The sequence below is a fragment of the Heliangelus exortis genome, chromosome 23 (assembly GCF_036169615.1).
Source record: "Heliangelus exortis chromosome 23, bHelExo1.hap1, whole genome shotgun sequence".
Classification (NCBI taxonomy): Eukaryota; Metazoa; Chordata; class Aves; order Apodiformes; family Trochilidae; genus Heliangelus; species Heliangelus exortis.
In genome coordinates, this window is record NC_092444.1 from 7,629,468 (window position 1) to 7,648,301 (window position 18,834).

Genomic DNA, 18,834 nt, shown 5'->3' on the forward strand with positions numbered 1-18,834 from the left:
AACCGCCCCGTCCCGGTCCTGTCCCTATGGAGGCACCCCCAGGACCACCCCATGGGGCTGGGAGCATCATCCCAATGCTGCTTCACCTCAGGCAGGGACCACCTCCCTGGGGAGGCTGTTCCAGTGCTCTGGGAAACACCTCTGGGTGTTTTGGGTGAAAAAAACCCTTTCCCTGATACCCAACCTGAACTAAACCCAAGTGACCTCAGCTGCTCCTCACCCTTCCAGACCCTTCCCCATCCTTGTTGCTCTCTCTGAGCATCCCCTTGAAGAGAACAAAAGCTGCACCAAACACCCAGGGCCCTCAGAAACGAGGCAATGATCCAGCAGCTCTCGTCTTGGATATTTAATGGTCATCAAAAGGACAAGTTCCAACCCGGGGACACCGTGGTGACACGTTAATGAGTTAGTAACCTATGCAGGGAGCTGTGCAAAAAATTAATTGCTGCCCTATAGCAAGGAACAAACGCGAGGATTTCATGGCAGGGGGGAGGCCAGAGGTTTGACCTTCCCCTCAGCACAAGCCCCACCAAGATGAAGGATAAAAGCTCATGACAAAGGGCACCAATCACGGGAAACCTTCTTACCACTTAATGAATGACTCGTTAACGTATGACTCGTTAATGAATGTTTTGTTAATGCACAACTCCCCTCCCTCCTCTCCCAAATGTACAAGCAGCAAACGCTCCATGAGCTGAGTGACAAACTCAGGGACAAAGTCCCTCCCAGCACCTTTGAGGAGTCCCAGAGGTGATGGAGGGGCTGCAGGGTTCCCCAAATCACCAATAAACTGCAGACACAGCAATGCTGAGGGAAGCTGTGCCCTCTGACAGCACCAGAAAAGCCAATCCAGCTCCTCACAGCCCTGCAAGCTGCAGCCAGGCTGAGGGGACACCTGGAAAACCAAATTCCATCTGGGATCTGTGTCACCAACCTCCCCTCGGGCAGCCTGGGGGCTTTGTCCCCATCTCCTCTCCACACTCAGATTTTTTAACATCCTCATTCTCCTCTCTCCTCACGCTTTCCCCTCCCATCCCTGAGGCTCTGGAGTTTTTGGAAGCCTCATCTGAGCTACTTCTGGAGGGCACTGGATGAGCTGGAGGAAAAGCTGCTCCCTGCCAAGTGTGTCCATCCCAGTGGCTGCTGGCAGCAGGAATTGGCCACACCGGAGCTTTCCCTGAGAGCAGGAGCCCAAAAGGAAAGGGGAGAACAGCCCAGAACTGACCATGCTGCAAAGACAAAACTGTATCAACACTTCATAAATAGAGAACAGGCAGGAAGCAAGCAGTAGTGAGGGTTCATCCCTTGGGCCGTTTGTTCCTTATTTGTCAGGAGCATTTATGGAAAAGAAGGTAGAGGTTTGGGATTTTTCAGTTGGATTGGTTGATCCAGCCAAGCCAAACCTTGAGGCTTTATGAGAACTTGGCTGAGGTTTGACAGCCAGGACACTTCCATGGACAGAACAGGCTGGGAGATGATCTGTGACCTTTCTGGTTTCCTCTCCTGTCCCCTCCTCTTTGTCCAAGCAAGATTCCCCTCTCTGCCTGGAATCAGTTCACTCCAGAGTCTGCCATGCTCTCGGGTTGTGTTTGTATCCCAGGGCTTCTGTAGCTGAGAAGAACATGAAAAAAAAACCAATAAATTCAATGTCAGCTTCCTCTACCCATTCCCCAAACTGGACCCTCCATCCTGGGAGGCTTTTCCCTTTTTCTGGGGAGAAGGCTGAGCTCCTGCACTGGTTCCACAGCTGCTGCTCCCCAGCTCCCACCCATCAGCCTCTCCAGAATCCCAGGACACCAAGTGTCTTCTGGGGACAGGGAGGAGGAGAGCAGGTGGGGATTGTGCCCCAGGAGCTGTCTGGGTGTTATCATCTCCCTGCCCGCTGGAGAATCCACGGGAATGCAGGAGCAATGATGCTGCTCTGCCTGCCCCGCACAGCAAAGCTTCCACTAGGAGGAGTATTGCTCTTAAAACGGGGGAAAAGCCCGTGTGGGGCAGCACCTCTTTGACAGCTGTGTAGAAGCCCTGAAGCCGTGAGATCCCCCCATCCCGGATCCCAGCAGGATCCTTTCCCTTGCCGACACCCCCAGCTCACCTGGCTGTGGGTGCACCCTGCGGCAGAGCCCTTGTCCGGGCTGATTCCTGTACACGGGCTTCACACAGACTCGGGTGGGGGTTCCTGGGGGCAGGTCTGTCAGCAGCACGCTGTGGACCTGGGGGGAGACGCTGATGACAGAGGAAGGACCGATCTGCCGGCGACATCTGACTCTGTAACCAAGGACAGGGCCATCAGCAGCATCCCAGGAGGCTTTCAGGGTGCTGGGACCCAAGTCTTCAAAGCGAAGGTGCCTGACTCTGGAGCCCTCTGGAGAAAGAAAATTCATCTTGCTGTGAGAGTGGAGTGGAATGGTCCTTACCCAGCTCCTTGTCCCTCCTGGGGGTGCTGAGAAGGGGTCCCCAGCCAGCCTGGTGCAACAGCCAGAGGTGCAGCAGCCCCTACACTCCACACTGGAGGTGATCAGTCCTCCTCAACCCTGTCCTGGTACCAGCACCAAATACTTGTGCTGGCACTGTTGGGCACTGCCTGGCCACCTCCCTCACCCTCTGCTGCTGGCCTGCTCTGAGCTCCTCACTCTGAACTAGATTTTGCCTCCTGAAATATCTTTACAAGTGCCTCATCAGAGCACAGGCATCTGCTGAGGACATTTTCCACCCCTCTGACTCTAAACCATCCCGAAAGCACAGACACTCTGGGGGACAGGAGAGAAAGGAAATTTTTTTCCTCGTTTAGGGAGGTTCAGGGACCTCCAAGGCCATTGTGCTCGTGGTTGCACCAGCAGCTTGGCAGCCCACACCCCTCACAGCACTCAGATTGTGCCTGCTTTTCCTTTGGATGCCTTCTCCATCTGCCACATCCTGGTGCCACATCTTCTGCTCTCCTCCAGCACCTCCAGCATCCCTCTTTCCCCATCCCTCCCCTGGTCACCAAGCCTGACCAAGTCCCCTGCCTTCACCTAGAGAGGCAGAATGGTCCATGCAGGCAACCAGCCCCGTTCTGAGACCTCTGTGTGCCCACCAGCAGAGCCCCTGCTCCTCACCCTCCTGCGTGCAGGCTTTTGCAGAAAGGGATTTCTCCTTCCCGGATCTGTAGATGGCAGTCACTGTCACCAGGTAGGTGGTGTTGGCTGCCAGGTTCTCCACCACTGTTCCATTCTGCTGCCCATCCACCTCCAGCAGCTTCACCGAGTTGCCAGGCAGGGGTCCATACAGGACCTGGTAGCCCATCACACTCTCTGGTGTAGGAGCCCAACTCACCTGGAAGCTGTGTGGCCCAGATTCTGAGATCAGAACCTGAGCTGGGCTGATTTCCTCTGCAAGCAACAGAAAAAGGTGGGAGTTGAGGATGGCATTCCAGAACCTGAGGCTCAGAAGGGTGTTTCCCCCCCTGTGGATGTTTTACCTGGCAGTGTGGTCACCCTTGTTGTCTGGGGAGGGAAGTAGTGGATGTTGGATTCAGGAATCAGTGCCACCTCATAAGTAGTTTCTGGTGCAAGGTTGCTCAGCACGAGGTCAGTGTGAGCTCCAGACACTTGCTTTGTCCTCTTCCTTCCCAGATCGTCCACGGGGCCATACTCTAGGGTGTAGTAGCCAGTTTCTTGGGAGAGGAGTTTGGGCCACAGCAGATGGAAGCTGCTGGAGGTGACATCCACGGCATGGAGGCGGTTTGCTTGGATAACATCTGGAAGAGGAACAGCAGTGAGGAACCCCTGCTGACACTGACACTGACACCCCAGCCATGCAGACCCTTCTGCTGGGACATGGAGCACACAGCAAGCCTGGCTGGCAGCTGAACTCACCAAGGGGCAGCCCTCACAGCACCTCAGTGAGCGAGACCCTCTGGGGAAGGTCCAGCCCTTGGGTTTTCACGTCACTCCTGCCCCTCAGAGCAGAGCTCACATGTGCATGTCCCAGCTAGAATTTGGGGTCATTCCTACCCAGTGGGCAGGCAGGAGGGCAGCAGCTGGGCACTGCTGACATTCATCCCAGCTGAAGTCACTGCCTGCCTGGTCTGACAGAGCTCCATTGTGCTGTGGCATTCAGCACTCAGAGCCACTCTTGTGCCCCCTCGCCTCTGCACTCAGGATTCTCCTCGAGGCTTCTGCTACCTTTGAGTCCCAAGCCCCAAATGCCAGACACCAGGACCTCTTCTGAGGCTCTGTGTGCCCCCAGCTTCCTCTGCTACTTGACTGTCCTGACACGTGTGGTCTCCTGAGCCCATCCTGGGCAGAATTCCATTGTTCTTTGATCTTCCTGGGAACACACAGGACTTTGCCCGTAGCTCCAGGGAAAGTGGCACACAAAGATGTAGACAGAGTGCCACTCCTGAAAGCTTCTGGTGTTACCTTCCAGCAAGAAGGAACAGGAGCTGGCCTTGCCCAAGAGATGGGTGTTTTAACTGGGAGAAGATCATCTCTCCTCCTCTGAGCTGCTCCAGATCCCTGCCAGCTTCCCCAGCCCCAAGGAATCAGCCTCAGTTTTTCCTCTGAGCTGTTCCTTGGCTCTCCCAGGCAGGCAGGAACATTCCCCATCCCTGTGCCCTGCCCATCCAGGCTGCCAGCCAACATCACTCCAAAGCCAGCTCCAACCATCCAACACAGAAGGAGCCAACTGCAGAATTAAAACAGGATTTCCAACGGAGAGAGAACCTCCCAAAAATCAATGGAAAACCTGCAAAGTCATGGTAACTCCCTCAGCTTTCCAAACAAATCCAGAGGCACCTGGGAAGCTGAGGCCAAGCCCCTGCTTTGCAACCTCAGGCACTCCCACCCCCTTTGCATCCAAGAGCTGGAATGTGAACAGGGCTTGGGGCATGCAGATCAGCATCAGACATTCCTCTTGGCTACCAAATGCTTGTCTCCTGGCCCAGATGCTGGCTTCTGGGTCTCTTTGGACCTTTTCCTGGATGCTTTTAGTAATACAAGGCTGCTGAAAAATCAGCTCTGCTGCCTGCCCAGCCATGGCCACAGCCCCAGCAGCAACAGGGAGGCAGCAGTTGGGTTGCTCAGCCCAACAAGTCAGGGCTGGGATCTGCTTCCAAGAACTGTGCTGGCCAAGTCTGGCTGTGGATCTGGCAGCTGCAGGACACGTTAGAACAGGGGATTTAAGGAACAAAAGGCATTCCTTTCCTCTAGCCTTACTGCTGCTTGCAAGCACCATCCTTAATTGCTTCTTGGAAGAGAGCAATGCCAAGTTGTAGGCAGGAGCTGGGTATCCTGGTGCCTGCCAGCTGCATGGACAGGATGGAAGTCACATCTGCCCCTAGAGAAGGGTTTGAGGAAGCTGATGGGACCAAAGCCTTCCCAGGACCCTGGGGTTCTGGGGATTCCCACACTCCCTGCCCTGCAGAGCCATATCCAGCCCTGTGCCCACAGCCCAACCCCACCCTACCTTGAATAGCACCTCGTAGCTCCTCTGTGATGATGGTCAGGTCATCCACATCCACAAAGTGCAGGTGCTTCTCAGGAGGCTGGCTGGCAGCAGCAGACAGCTCCAGGTAATTCCCTCTCCCAGTGCTGACGATGAAGACTGTCACCCCCATGTCCTTCAGGAGCTGCATGGGTCCAGAGATGTCATCAGTGTAGAAACCATCAGTCACCCACACCAGAACCTTGGGGACACCTGGCCGGGCACCAGCTTCATTGCTGAAGAGTTTCTCCTTGGCATAGGAGAGAGCTTTGCCTGTGTTCGTGTCACCCATCAGCTGCTGAGTGTCCTGGATGGCTTGCTGCAGGGTTCTGCTGGACTGGTACTGGTCAAAAGGGAACTCCATGGTGGGTGTGGTGCTGATGTGGATGATGCTGGTCTGGACATCTTTAGGGCCAAAGCTGAAAGGTCGTAAAAGGTCCCACATGAATTCCTTCACTCTGGAAAACTCATAGTAGGAGACACTGCCCGAGCTGTCCAGCAGGAAGAGGAGGTCCCCCTGGGAGTTGGAGATGGGCAGCTGAGAACCTGGCAGGGGAAAAGAGAGGGAAATGGGTGAGTGACGTGGTGTGAGCCCATCCCTGCCCAGGAAAGCTTGGTCTGGTCTGACTGGTGCTGGGTCCAGCCCCAGATGCAGTGCAGGAGGGTGCCCTGGGCTGGCAGATCCCACTGCTTGCCATGGGATCAGTCTCCCTGTGGGACCTCAGGGCTGCTCATCCTGATCCAGAGAGGGTCACTGTGAGGAACAAGGGCAGAACAGCCTCCCGTGCCTCTGAGGACAAAGCCAGTGATGGGAAAGGAGAGGCAGGTGGAATGATGGAAGAACTGGGATGAAACAGGCACTGGACCTGGCAGTGCAGGAGCTGTGGGAGCTCTTGCTCCTGATGTGCCAGCACTGCAAACCCCATGGCAGCCTCACCATGAGGGTTTTGACCCCCTGCAGCCCAACTGGAAGTTGGGGACAGTGGGAAGAAGCAAGAGTTCTAACACAGGAATCAGGGGAGTGCTCAAAATCCAACCCACAAGCTCTGGATCCTCCTCTGACTTCTGCAGGAAAAAAAAATTGCCTCTGAGCCACCCCAGCTTGCACTGACACCTCTTGTTACACAACATCTGAGCACTTTCTGCTCCAGGCTGGAGGTGGTGGACATGTTCCAGGAGCTGGGAACATTCCTCAGCAGCCTGAGCCAGCAGGTCAGCCCTGTCCCCTGCCAAGGAGCAGCCCCTGCCACCCCAGAGCTGCTGCAATCATCTGCAGCAGCCTCAGAGGAAAGAAAGAAAAGAAAAAAAAAAAAAAGTAGCAAAGTGGGGCTCACAAGACCCAGACTTGGCAATGACCAAGGTCAGGAGCAACTTTTGGGTCTCAGACAAGGGGCAGGTTTATGGCATTTTAGGAGAGTAGCAATGCCTGGGAGAAAAATGAGCTGTCCTTGGGAAAAACAACAAAATTATTAAAAAAGCTGATAGGAGAAACTGCTGGCTCTGATCTCCCAGGAGTGGTGGCTGCTCCTTGGAACTGGATCCACACAGGACCAGCAGAGAGCTCCCTGATTTACACCCCTGCTGGCAGGGCAGCCTGGAGGGGAGGGACTCCTCCCAAGATCACTTTTTTCAAAGCTGCCTAATTTGATGTTTTCTTGCCTCTTTTTTTTTTTTTTTTTCTTATTTTTCTGTTTGTTTTTTTTTTTTTTTTTTTTTCTGAATAGATGCTGAGCTCCTTTCCCAGGCAGCCTTAGAAGCAGCACCTCAAAGCGGCTCTGGAAGAAGATGTTTGGGAAAGAGCTGCCCAGACCCATTTGTGCAGAAGAAGGCTACGTGTCAGGAAGAACATGCTTCTGAGGGTGTGTCCTGCTCCACTTGACCCATTTTCTTGAAATTTCAATGAAACTGCTGTGTGGGAAGCACAAACATAGAGGGGACTCCTCCTCTTTCCACCACTCTCTGAGCTTGGGAGGTTTACAATATCTGGAATACCACTAAGGAATCTGGAATTCTTTTGACCACCTTCTGACAGCTTTTGAAGTGTGAGAAGGGAGGAAAAAACCCTTGGACCAGAGGTTCTTCCTTGCCCTCCTGAAGGGATGAGGAACGTGGGGTGCTGGAGCAATGTGTGCCCTGGTGCCAAAGCCTCTCGTGGAGCCAAAGCCCCAGAGCAGCAGCCAGAAGAAGGGAAGGGTTCCTGTAAAATTAATGTCTCCAAGGAGGCAGCACATGAAAAGCTGTGTCAGGGCAGGGCCAGCAAGGAGCCTGGCAGGGAGCTGCTGGGGCACTGCCCCCAGAGATGGACAGGAGGTGGTAAAATGAGGAGGACACCCAGGAGAAAGGGCCAGGTGGCAGAATGCTGCACACCCCATCTGTGAACACACAAATAAACACCAGACCCAGCCCAGGAACCACTCTGCTGAGCCATACCCCATCCACCACCACGAAGTATCAGGAGACATCAGATGGAGCCTTCAGAAATTAAGAGCATCAAAACCAGTTGGGGGTGACTTAGGGAGGAGTGGGAGCTCCATGGGTTACAACCAGCCCTGTGCTGCAGACACACACAGACACACACACACCCCAGCCTGGCATCCAGAACCCAGCAGAAAATCAAAATATAGCCCAGAAAGCTTTCCTGCCTGCCCACAGCCATGTGCAGTTTCATCACCACCTCCCAGGGCAGAGCTGAACCTGTGACCCATGGGTCCTGCCATGGGTTCCTGGAGCTCCTGGAGGAGCTTGGTTTGGAGCTTCTGGCTGCATGAAGCAGGTCAAACAGAGGTAGCCACAGCTCCCTGCTCTCCCCTCTGCTGGAAGAAGTACAAGCCACAACTTGGCTGGCAAGCCAGGTCTTGGCATCAGGATGACCTCCTCCCAGGAGGAAAACAGCGTTCCTCTGCCCCCCCTTCTTGCTCCTCACCAGTTTGAGGAGTGCCAATCTTCTCCTGAACACTGCAACCAAGAGCTGTGAAAGCTTCTGGCCCTGGCAGGGATCAGTGGCCAAAGGACACGGGTGGTAAACAAGATGACATGGGCTGGGAGGCTCTGCAAGGCAGGGGAATTGGGGGTGCAGAAGGAAGGAGCAGTGTGAGCAACACCCCAGGACCTGCACAGGGCCACACGTGGGGGAACCAGCACAGAACAAAGAGAGGAACAGCAAAGCTGAGAGCCAAGCCCCTGCCAAACTGCACCTTGGACTGTACCCTGCAGCTTCAGAGAGCTGGGAGTAATGTTGACATCCTAAAAAGCACTGGTTAACAACAAGAGCTGGTTAGTGAGTGGTTAACAGCAGCAATAACCCAGGTAAATGGAACTAAGAGGATTGTCTGTGGGTGGGACAGAGGTTAATCCTTCATGCAGGGAAATACCATCATGGTTGCCTTGCCTGAAACCTCAGCCCTAAGTAAGATGGAGAGAAATCCCTCCTGTGTGGCTTTTTCCAGCAGAAAGGGTCCATCAGGTGAGGACCTCGCTGCAGCAGGAGCCTGGGGACACTCACAAAGTGCCTGGACACCCCGTGGCCCTTCCCTGCAGGTTTAGGTTCCCAGTTTCCTCATCCCTCTCCCTGCTCTTTGTCCTTCCTCCAACACAAACATGCCATCCCTGCCAGAGGTGGGGCTGCAGAGATTCCAGCCCGCAGCAAATCCCAGCCTTACGCAAGCGGACGAGGTTTTCAAGCCCGTTCCTTGCTTTATAGCAAGGAAAAAAAAAAATTAAAAAATCAAACAAGGCAAGATGCCAAATCAAGATTCCCCATTTTCAGTCTGAGAGAAAGGGGCACTTCCCTGCCCCCTGAACTTCCAGAGCCTTTGCTGCTGAAGGGCTGAGAAATAACTCTGCAGACCTCCAAGCCTTGGGATGAGCAGAGGACAGATGGCAGCATCTTGTTGTCACCCTGGGATGGTCAGGAGACACAGCAGTGGCACAAAGAGGTGTTCTGAAGGGTCCTGTCTTGGTTAACTCTATTTTAAATTCCATCTTTGTCTTCCCTTCTCTCTGCTTGGCTGCACAAGGGAAAAAAAAAATAAAGCTGTGCTCTAAGTGGAGGCAGGTTTGGAGGCTGGAGAAGGCAGCAGATGAGGCTTCCCTGGGGCCCCTTGGGATGGCAGTGAGAGGCAGGAGAACACCACTGCCTCTCCCAGGAAAAGAGGGGTCCCACCAAGCCACCCAGGAGGGCTTTGACACTCACAACCCTGACCCAGGGGTCCCTGTGCCATGGGAGGTGCCCACCCCACCTGCCTGGTACAGGAGCTGAGCATCCTGGTGTGACCCAGAGCCCACATCACTGCAGCTCATCCAGATCCCGGGCTGGGGCTTGAGAAACAGCCCCTCAGACACATTCCTCCAGCAGGAAGGAAGCCAGGTTGCCACCTCTTGTGATCTTTGTGGCCATTTCTCTGTCTCATTGAGCCTCAGGAGTGCTGAAATGATGGAATTCCCTCGATTCCTCACTTGCTGCACCCCTGGGGTCACATCCCTGTCACTTGCTGCTGATGCTGGCCCAGAGCAGCAGGTTATTCAGACCCCAAGCTGGCTGGACTTCCTGCTGCTGCAGAGATCTCTGGACCCAAGGAGGAAAATGGTCATGGAATGCTCTGCCTTGACTTTGTGCCTTGGTGCATGAAGTCCACAGCCACTGCCCTGCAAGAGCTGATCACTCCTGAGCTGCACAAACACTTTCTGGCCACCCAGCAGCTTCCTTTGTCTACTCCAGCTGAGAATAAAGTCACCATCACTCACATTCTGTCAGGTCCCCAGGAAACAGAGTTATGAACCCACGCCCCTGCCTCTCAAACAGTTCCTCTCATTGTGTGTTCCTGGCACACCCCTAGGCAAGCACTAGCCCATGGCCAGTAGCCCCCCAGGCTGGCTGCTTGCCCTGGGTGTCCCCACATCAAAGCTGCTGGGGACGGGCACCTTGCCCACCCTCAGGTTCTTGTCCTCTCGGGGTGCTGGGCAGTGTGGAAGCCCCACTCAGTGTGACAGTGACACACCATGGACACCAAGGCACTGTCCAGGGCTTGGGTTCCCCACCTCCTCTGGAGCCTGAGCAGTGCCAGACGCACTCCCTGGCAGAGGACATGCAGGACAAGAGCAATGACCACTGTCCCCATGGGCAGCCAGCACTGTGACAGTGCCACAGGCAGCTGTGCCATTCCTGAGCCACCTGTGTCACCCTGGAATTGGATCCAAACAGCCTGCCCTGCACACCAGCAGCCTGGGCTGAGTCTGAGAACCTCCTCTCCAGCCAGACCAGAGGGTCACTCCTCTTCTCCAGCTGCTCTGCATTTTCCAGGTGCCCTGAGAGCCAGATGCAGCCAGCAGCAGCCAAGGAACAGAACCTTTTCCCCTTTGGGAACACGAGGCAGAACTGCAGTACCTGCATCAGCTGAGCCAGCACGACAGAGGCTGAGTCTGCCCAGAACAAGCAAGAACCAGAAATGAGACCTCCATCTCCTCCCTGCTGTCAGTTCTGTGAGGCTGACCCACAATCATTTTCCTGGAACAGCATCCAAGAGAAAGCATCTTAAAGGGGAAATGCAGTGATCAAATTACAGAGATTAGCAAAAGAACAGCAGAACAGGTACAGTATCCATCACTGTCTTTACTTCTCCTGATCAGTATGTAGGTAACAGCCAGGAGTCAGGACTTTTTCCACATGATTACACTAAACTCTGCAAGTTTCTGAAACACTTTCCTTTCCACTACTGGGAAAAAATAAATTACAAAACATCTTTCTATTATGACAATTTTAGAAAGGTTTTTTTTTGTTTTGTTTGGTTTGTCCTTGTGCCAATAAAGTGAGATACAAGTAGAACTATACACCTAAAGCAGCAACAAAACTTCAGCTTTTATTCTGAAAGGGGTTTATGAGAAGCTGGAAGGACGAGGAGGTATTAAATGGGGGAAAGTAGGAAGGCAAGAGCTCGCCTTTCCAGGCACTCACCTCTCTCAGGTGTGTTCTGTCCAGCAGCAAACTGCAGCCACAGAGCAAGAGAAATCACCATCTTGGCCAACATAGCAAAGCCTGGTCCTGGGCAAACTCCCTTAAATCCAAAAGCTGGGCTCTGTGAAGGCAGATGAAAGGCTTCAGATCACTCATATTCCGTGGAAGGATCCACCAGATCCCAAGGTGCTGCCCATGCCTGGAGATCCAACTGCTTCTTGACGTGTTTGCTGGGCTGTGGTGGAAGCTCTGCCTCCTGAAGGCAATTTTCCTTCCACCCCCCCCTCCCCTCGACTCCTTTTAAAGTCATAAATCCATCTTGACAGGGAGAGCTGGAGGAGAGGCACAAACAGCACCCCGGCTGCTGCTGCTGCTCCTCTCCCTGCCCCGGGATCAGTCGCAGGCAGCCTGCTCGCAGCTGGGCTGGCCTGAAAAAATATATCCCTATAGATAAAACTTTGGCCGTGCAAGAAGCAGGCAGAGGGCCAAGTATCAGAGTGTGCGTGTGTGTGTGTGTGTGTAGGAGGGAAAAACAAAGCTCAGAGAAATCCAGTGCTGCTTTGCTCTGGAATGAACGAGAAGAAGGAAAAAACACGTATATAAAGAGGAAAAAAAAAAGTAGGAGAGCCGGGGAGAGTGCCCTGCCCTGGGGATATTGGCTAATCTGCTGGGAGGAGGCAGGCTGAGCAGTGCCCAGGTCCCAGCACTACCCAGGGGTAATGGTGAGGTGGAAATCAAGCCCAGAGGAGCTGCCGGAGCCCGGGGTGCAGCGGGGGCAGCTCCGAGCGCAGAGCCCGCGGGGAGCATCCCCGGGGCAGGAAGGGGCTCGGGCAGAGGATGCCCCGGGGCAGGGATGCTCTGCCTGCCCTCTGCCTGCATCTCCCTTCAGCCCGGCCTGAAATGCACTCTCAAGGCTCTCAGATAAACTCAGAAGCCCAAAGATAAACCTGTGACAAAGTTCTTGGTGATAAAAGAGTTTGGCAGTGACCCTCCAGCCTCTGTGTGCAGGAGATTTTTTTGGCAGAACAAACAACCTACCAGACCTACTTTCCCTTCTCCTGGCTGTCCTGCTGTCCATGTATCAGCTTTTGGCTCCTGCTCATCAGGTGGAGGTGGCACCGGTCCCTTTTTTTCGACTTTGGGCTTCAACATGTGCTACTTCTGGACAGATCCAAGATGTTCCTACTAGAGAAAAGCTGGAAAGTTACACCCAGTCAGGAAGAGACCAATCATTTGCCATCTCCCTCAGCATGGGGAGTGACCAAGGAGTCAGGCTAAAAAGAAGCAAAGGAAGAACGTGGAGAAGCCTGTGGGATTTGGGAAACTGGTGAGCAATTATTTCCTCCAATTTGATTCCTTCTCTCCTGGGAATGGTAAAAAAGATAAAATAAAATTTTAAAAAGTGAACAGGAGTTAGGGGCCAAGAAGCTGTGCAGGGTGGAAAAAAAGTTGTAGCCAAACTCAGTGACCACATGGAAAGTCACAGCAGGCAGAAGCAGTCAGATCCAATTGGGAAACCATGGATCCAGTCAGCTACTTCCCAGGCACTTGCTTGTGTTTGCCCTCCCAGTTTGGTACCCAGCTGCACCATGAAGGAGCTTTGGAGCTTCACCCCCTGCCTGCTGCAGGCTGCAATAAGCATTATCCCAGGAACCCAGGAGAAGTGGACACCCCTGCTCCCATCCTGAGTGACCCAACTTGTGAGACCCCCTCCCAGGTGGTGCCTGGATCCTGGTGCAATACCTGCAGTGACCAAGTACAGTTGATATCTGCTTTCTGACATATAAAGCAGAGCTTCCTACACATTGCAGCCTGCTGAAATAAATCTGGATCTCAGGTGCAACTGTGCCTGACCATAGGCATGGGGGGGCTTGATCATTCCCTTGAAATCAAGAGGAGAGTTCTTGCTCTGGCTCAGGGTGGTTTGGGTCTGTCCATCAGAGCTGTGTGTATTTCTCAGCACCCATGAAGCTGTCAGGAGGTGCAGGTACTCCAGCAGGGAAGCTGTCAGCTTGTAGTCCCATTTGCCAAGCAAGCCTCCAGGGGACAAAAAATAAAAAAATAAAAATCACACAGCAAAGCAAATCACACCACGGTCTAATTCAGCCATCAGAACAAATTCCTCAGTTCTCATTGCACAGACTCACATTCAGTTGAGCTGCCAGCCAAAAAGGCAGAAATCTTCCCAAACCATTGCTGGGTGAAGTACCTGTCCAGTTGCATCCTTGTTCTCTGTGCCCTACTTGTTCTTCTCATGCTCTTTGTGTTCTGGAGCTGGTATGTGGAAGAGATGGGCTGGAGGAAGCCCCAGTGTAAACCATCTGCATCTCATCCTAACCCAGATACCCATCTGCCTTGGTCCTGTCTCCTGCCCCATGGCCACCACCTGCCCAGAGGAAACAAAGACATTGGGCTACAAATGCCACAGGTCTGGTTGCCAGGGCTCAGAGATGCAGGTTCAGAGCCCCTTGGCCAGGGCTGGTGGGTCTATGGAGATGGTTTCCCTCCATTGCTCACTTCCCAAGGAACTCTTTCCATGAAAGTGTTACTCATCTTAAAATAATCTCTTTTATTGTCAGTCTACCAATGTAATGCCATTCAGTCTCACACCCTGGAGAGGTTTCAACCTTTATCTCCCTGCAAATCCAGCTGGGATACGTGGAAGCAGGAAAAAACAGCTTGGAAAATAATTAGATCTTACACAATTTTGTTTTATTTTTAAACTTTACTGTAATTGGCAGATCCTGTTTCCAGTAAGACTCTGCACACACACGTTGGTTCTTCCCTGGTTGCATCCTGCCCTGCAGCCAGCACTTCCCACTCCAGATTTGCTCCTGTTTAAAGGTGACCAGAACCTGGATGCAGGTCCCAGCTTTGGCTCAGCTCCCTGTCACTGCTGCCCTCACCCTCTCCACCTGACAGTTCTTTGACCAAAACGCCCTCAGGTTGATCACCTCCTCACCCCCCCCAGCTTACAGAACAGCACAGGCACAGTTAACAGCTGGAAAAACAGAACCAAAAAAAAAAAGGAAAAAAAAAAAAATCACTGCCATCCAGTCTCCTGTGCTTTGAATGGGGTGTCCCCAGGGTCAGACATTCACACACACAGCAGCTGCTGTGACATTCGGGGAATGTAAACAACAATACACAATTTCTGAAGAGATGTAACATCCTCTCGGAGACAAATGCCAGCAGATGGGACAAACAGGCTTTTGGGAACACAGCTCCACTTCAAAGTTTTTATTTGGAGGGGCCTATCCATCTCTATATGGCAATTTGGAAATTCCCTGTTTGGACGGGATACAAAGCAGCTCTGCAGCTCTGGAAGGAGATGGGTAGGAGCTGCCTCCTGAGCTCCAAGGATGGTTTGTGCAGCCCAGCAGAGGTGGGCACTGCCCTGTGGCACCAATAACCAGAGCAGGCTGCATGTCCTCAGCCCCCTGCCAGCCCAGAGCTCAGCTGGATGCTGCCACAGGGGATGCAGATAGTGATGGAATCACCACCAACATCCCCAGCCAGGTCAGGTTCTCCTCCAAACACCACCCAGCAAGGTTCCCCTGCCCACCCCACTGAGCACACAGAGAGAGAGCATGGAGAGCATGAACTTGAACTGCAGTGACTCCAGGAATGCCATCCTGCCTTACAGCAGGGAGGATCAGTCCCCTGTGTTGTCAGTTCTCAGCTAACAGTGTGTCATGCAGTCTCCAGCCTCAAGTCAGCTCTTATTTTTGTTTGACTTGGAAGACAAATGACAAAAATAGACATGTTTACTCCCTGCATCCACCAGCTTTATTTTTCTTCAAAGTTGCCCACAGTGAGGGAAGGTCTAGCTTGTAGATGACCTCTTTCATCCCAGAGCACCCTACAAAGTCACAGCCACTTTTGGGGTGAACTGCTGCAGCTTTCCAACTCCCTGCAGCAGGGTTACACTAAAGCATAGGATACATGACAGTTTGCAGGACAGATAACTCTGGAAAAATGCAACCCCCCAAATTAGTGTCAGTGCACTGGGGGAGGCTGCTTCCCATCCTAATATTGAAGAATTTATAAGCATCCAGCATTTTAGACATCCAGCTATAAGAACCCAGGTCAGAAGTGGCCAACATCTCTGGCCCTGTGGACTGTCAAGGCTCCTCTTTCCTGGCTGACTGAGGAACTGTTGGGATGTCACAAAGCATCCTCCACTCCCCACCCAGAGATGCTGCTGGCTGTCCACACACATCAACTCCCCCAGAGGAGCTCTTTGCTTCACTGCTTCTGTCCCAGGCTCCCAGATCAGCCCAGGATCAGAAGAGAGTGGGAAACACCAACCTTCCAAATCCATAGGCTCTGCCCCATCCTTGTGTATTCTAAAGCCCCAGATTCCCACAAAATATGTTCTGCCAGTGCAGTAACCACCACCCAAACATTAATACCAGAGGAGGGGGGGAAGAGATGGAAAAAACCCAATTGACTTCTGGAGCCTGAGTCTTTAAAAACTGTGTTCCCAATCCCTGCTTTGCAATGACCATGTTGCCATAAATAAGTGGGTAGAAGTTACACATGGGTAGAAGTTACTTCAGACTCCTGCCTTCATTTCCTTCACAAGACAGGATTTTTCTAAATTTTTCCCAGTCTCAATTTTCTTGCCAGGAATCAGAGTAGCTCTGAACATTGGACCTGCTTCTAAGCACTATAAATAAGGTCTGGATACAGCAGTCTGTTTTTAACCAAGGGCTATTCTTTGGAGTGGATCATTTTCCTTATTGCTTGACTTTTATCCCCCATCTCCATCCTGTTAGGAAAGCCCTGTCAGTTGGGAAAAGCCAAATTTAAAAGGACATCCTCAGCTTTCCTGAGGAATTTCCAGCAATGCAATCAGCTGCCATTTCCCCTTGAACAGCAAATCCTCAGCTCCAGAGCTCTCAGCCTCTCTCAGTAACTGCAGCCCCTTCTCCTGTCAGCCTGGGAAAGGGAAGGCAGTTTGGAGCAGCCCTTAGGCACACAAACAGGAGCAAGAAGTGCCAGAGAGGATTCTGTACACCTGCAAAGGAACCTGATGCTCTTGGATCGTCCCCCTGGGCTTGTTTGTCTGCAGGGTGTCTAAGGGTAAAGAAACAACCAAGCCAAAGGACATCAGCTGCTCCCCCCCAGGAGACTGACTTGCCCTCTCGTTTGCTTATTTCAGCTTCTGCACCAGATTTCTTTCAATTGCAGCAGTAATTGCTAAGACAGCTGAACAGCCTCACACCCCGTGCACCCCCACAGGCTCCATCAGGCTGCTGGGAAGTTTTGGAAGGTTTGAGTTAACTCCATCATGACTTACTTGGATGACAGCACTGTTGCATCCATCTCTGGCACAGTTCAAGCAGTGGCTGCATAAGGAGAGGCCATCAGGATGCTGCTTCCCCCCCAGGCTCGTGCCCTGGTGCTGGGTCCTGTTCACAGTCAGGAAGGGGCAAACCAGCAGCACAGCTCCTCTTCCTAGCAGCAAAGAGGCTGAATTTCAGGTGTCCTCTATTTATAGAGGCTTGTCTAAAATCTTGGCAAACTCTGAGCTTGGCAGGCAGGGGGGAAAGCAGGCAAAGCCCTTGCTGAATATTCCTCCAAACACCCCCCAGCCCTGCAGCCAGGCACAAGAGGAAAGGGAAGCAGAAGGTGGCTTTTAAGTTCCTCTCAGCAGTGACCACCTGGCCCCTGCTTGGAGCCCAGCTGCAGGAGTGCTGGCCAAGCTCTGCTCTCTGCTCACAGCCTGCAAATGAGTCTGATTTTCCATCAGTCTCAATACCCAGGTGATGGGCAGAGGCTCCCCACTCCCAGCCCTGCAGGTCTCTGGTGGAGGCAGGGGAGCAGAGGCACCAATCTGCTGATGGTACCCACATGCCAGCAGCTTCTGAGCTGAGGGAAGCTTGGTTTCAGTGTGCTGTGCAGTCAAAACCTGGCATGGAGCAGGGTCAGCACTTGTGTAGCTCCACCAGAGGAGCACAACGGGACCAGCCTGGGGCAGGGATTTCCAGAGTCCCACTGCAGAGGTCCAGAAAAAGGAACTGACCTCCAGTTTCAGGGTTTGGAACTAGACTGCCTCTAAGGCAGGGACTTGTTTCTCATCTGAAGCTTTTCACCCCCTTGCAGTGATCAGGCAAAAACATCCAAGCAGGAACGAGGCTTTGAGGATGGAAAACAATCCCCCTTTTTGTCTGAACCCAGCAAAGCAGCTGGGGAGTGGGTGGGAGGGAAGGGAACGACTCCCTGGGCTGTCAGCAGGGATCCTCCAGCCCAGCTGGGACACTTGGAAACTTGTCCCCCCCATGCTGCTTCATCTCAAAGTGGGGATTTTCTCTCCAGCCTCCACACCAGCCCCTGAAAGCCCTCAGTTCATGACTCTCCTCCTGTCTTTCCTTTTCATAGGGATGAGCTCCAAGTCCAAGCTGAATTTCTCCATTTCCCACATGTTCAGTGAGTTCTAGAGCTCTGCTGGGAAAGGCTCTGCCTGACAGCTTCTCCTTTCCTTCTTGCAGCTCCTGCCAGCCCCATACCCCTCCCACGTCAGCCGAGAAAAATAGTTGCAATTCCAGCAGTCCCCACAGAAATAGGTGACTTGATGCATGCAGAGCAATCCAAACAATTCCCATCTATTTTGGGGATAAGAGACTTTTGTTCTAGAGCTGCAGTGCCCAGCCCAGTGATGAAAGAACAATGAGAGCAGAAATATTCCCCCTGCAATTAAGTGGTGCTATTAGACAGAAATAATCCACTCTGGTCTCCACCCTTCCACAGAGACACAGGCTCCCTCTGGAGAGGATTTCCCTCTGGAAAGATGGTTTTCTGCCTTCAGCCAAGAAAGGAGAGGAGGGGATGTGACTGCAGGGTGCCATCCACCCATGGAAACATCACCCACTTGCTCCCTCTGCAATGAGAGCTCCTCTTGTTCAGCAGGCTCCATCCTTGGAGTTTCAGATCTCATCCCCATCCTGGTCCCTGCTCTTGGCTTCCCACAACAAAGGTGGTCAGCAGCCCTGGGCTTTTCAGGAATACTCTCCATAAGCCACCAGACATGTAGGAAGGTCTCTGAATCCTTAATTTAAGGGCAGAGGACAATTGTCATTGTTCACCACTTTTCTTTTGACCCTGGGAAGCTTGTAAACACTTGGGCACACATTCCATAAACACCTGGACATGGAGTGAGTTGGAAAAACTGGGACTGGGATTGCAACCCATGGCAGTGGAGTACTGCACCCAGCTTGCTGCTCTCAGACAGCAAACCCAGTAATTTATTTACATTTAATTTATTTACACTTCCAGGGCTTTGTACTTTAGTTTTTCCTATTGGTAGAATTACCAAGTCACAGTTACACTCCTTATATCTATAATTAGATCTTGCATATGGTCAACTTTAACAGCAAATTACCCAAAGCTCTGCCAGTAGATGACACTATCTC

The 18,834-nt window shown here is 52.6% G+C and overlaps 1 protein-coding gene across 1 annotated transcript; it reads right to left on the reverse strand.

Moving 5' to 3' along the window:
- Positions 1 to 331: 331 nt before the first annotated feature.
- On the reverse strand, positions 332 to 16,877 carry VWA1 (von Willebrand factor A domain containing 1). The gene is made up of 8 exons (XM_071766842.1): positions 16,722 to 16,877; positions 12,455 to 12,612; positions 11,417 to 11,537; positions 5,449 to 6,012; positions 3,461 to 3,739; positions 3,099 to 3,371; positions 2,096 to 2,365; positions 332 to 1,611 (listed from the first exon to the last, which is right to left on the reverse strand). Exons 2-8 carry the CDS (start codon positions 12,566 to 12,568, stop codon positions 1,556 to 1,558), a joined length of 1,677 nt encoding a protein of 558 aa, XP_071622943.1. The 5' UTR covers positions 12,569 to 12,612; positions 16,722 to 16,877; the 3' UTR covers positions 332 to 1,555.
- Between the last annotated feature and the right edge of the window lie 1,957 nt (positions 16,878 to 18,834).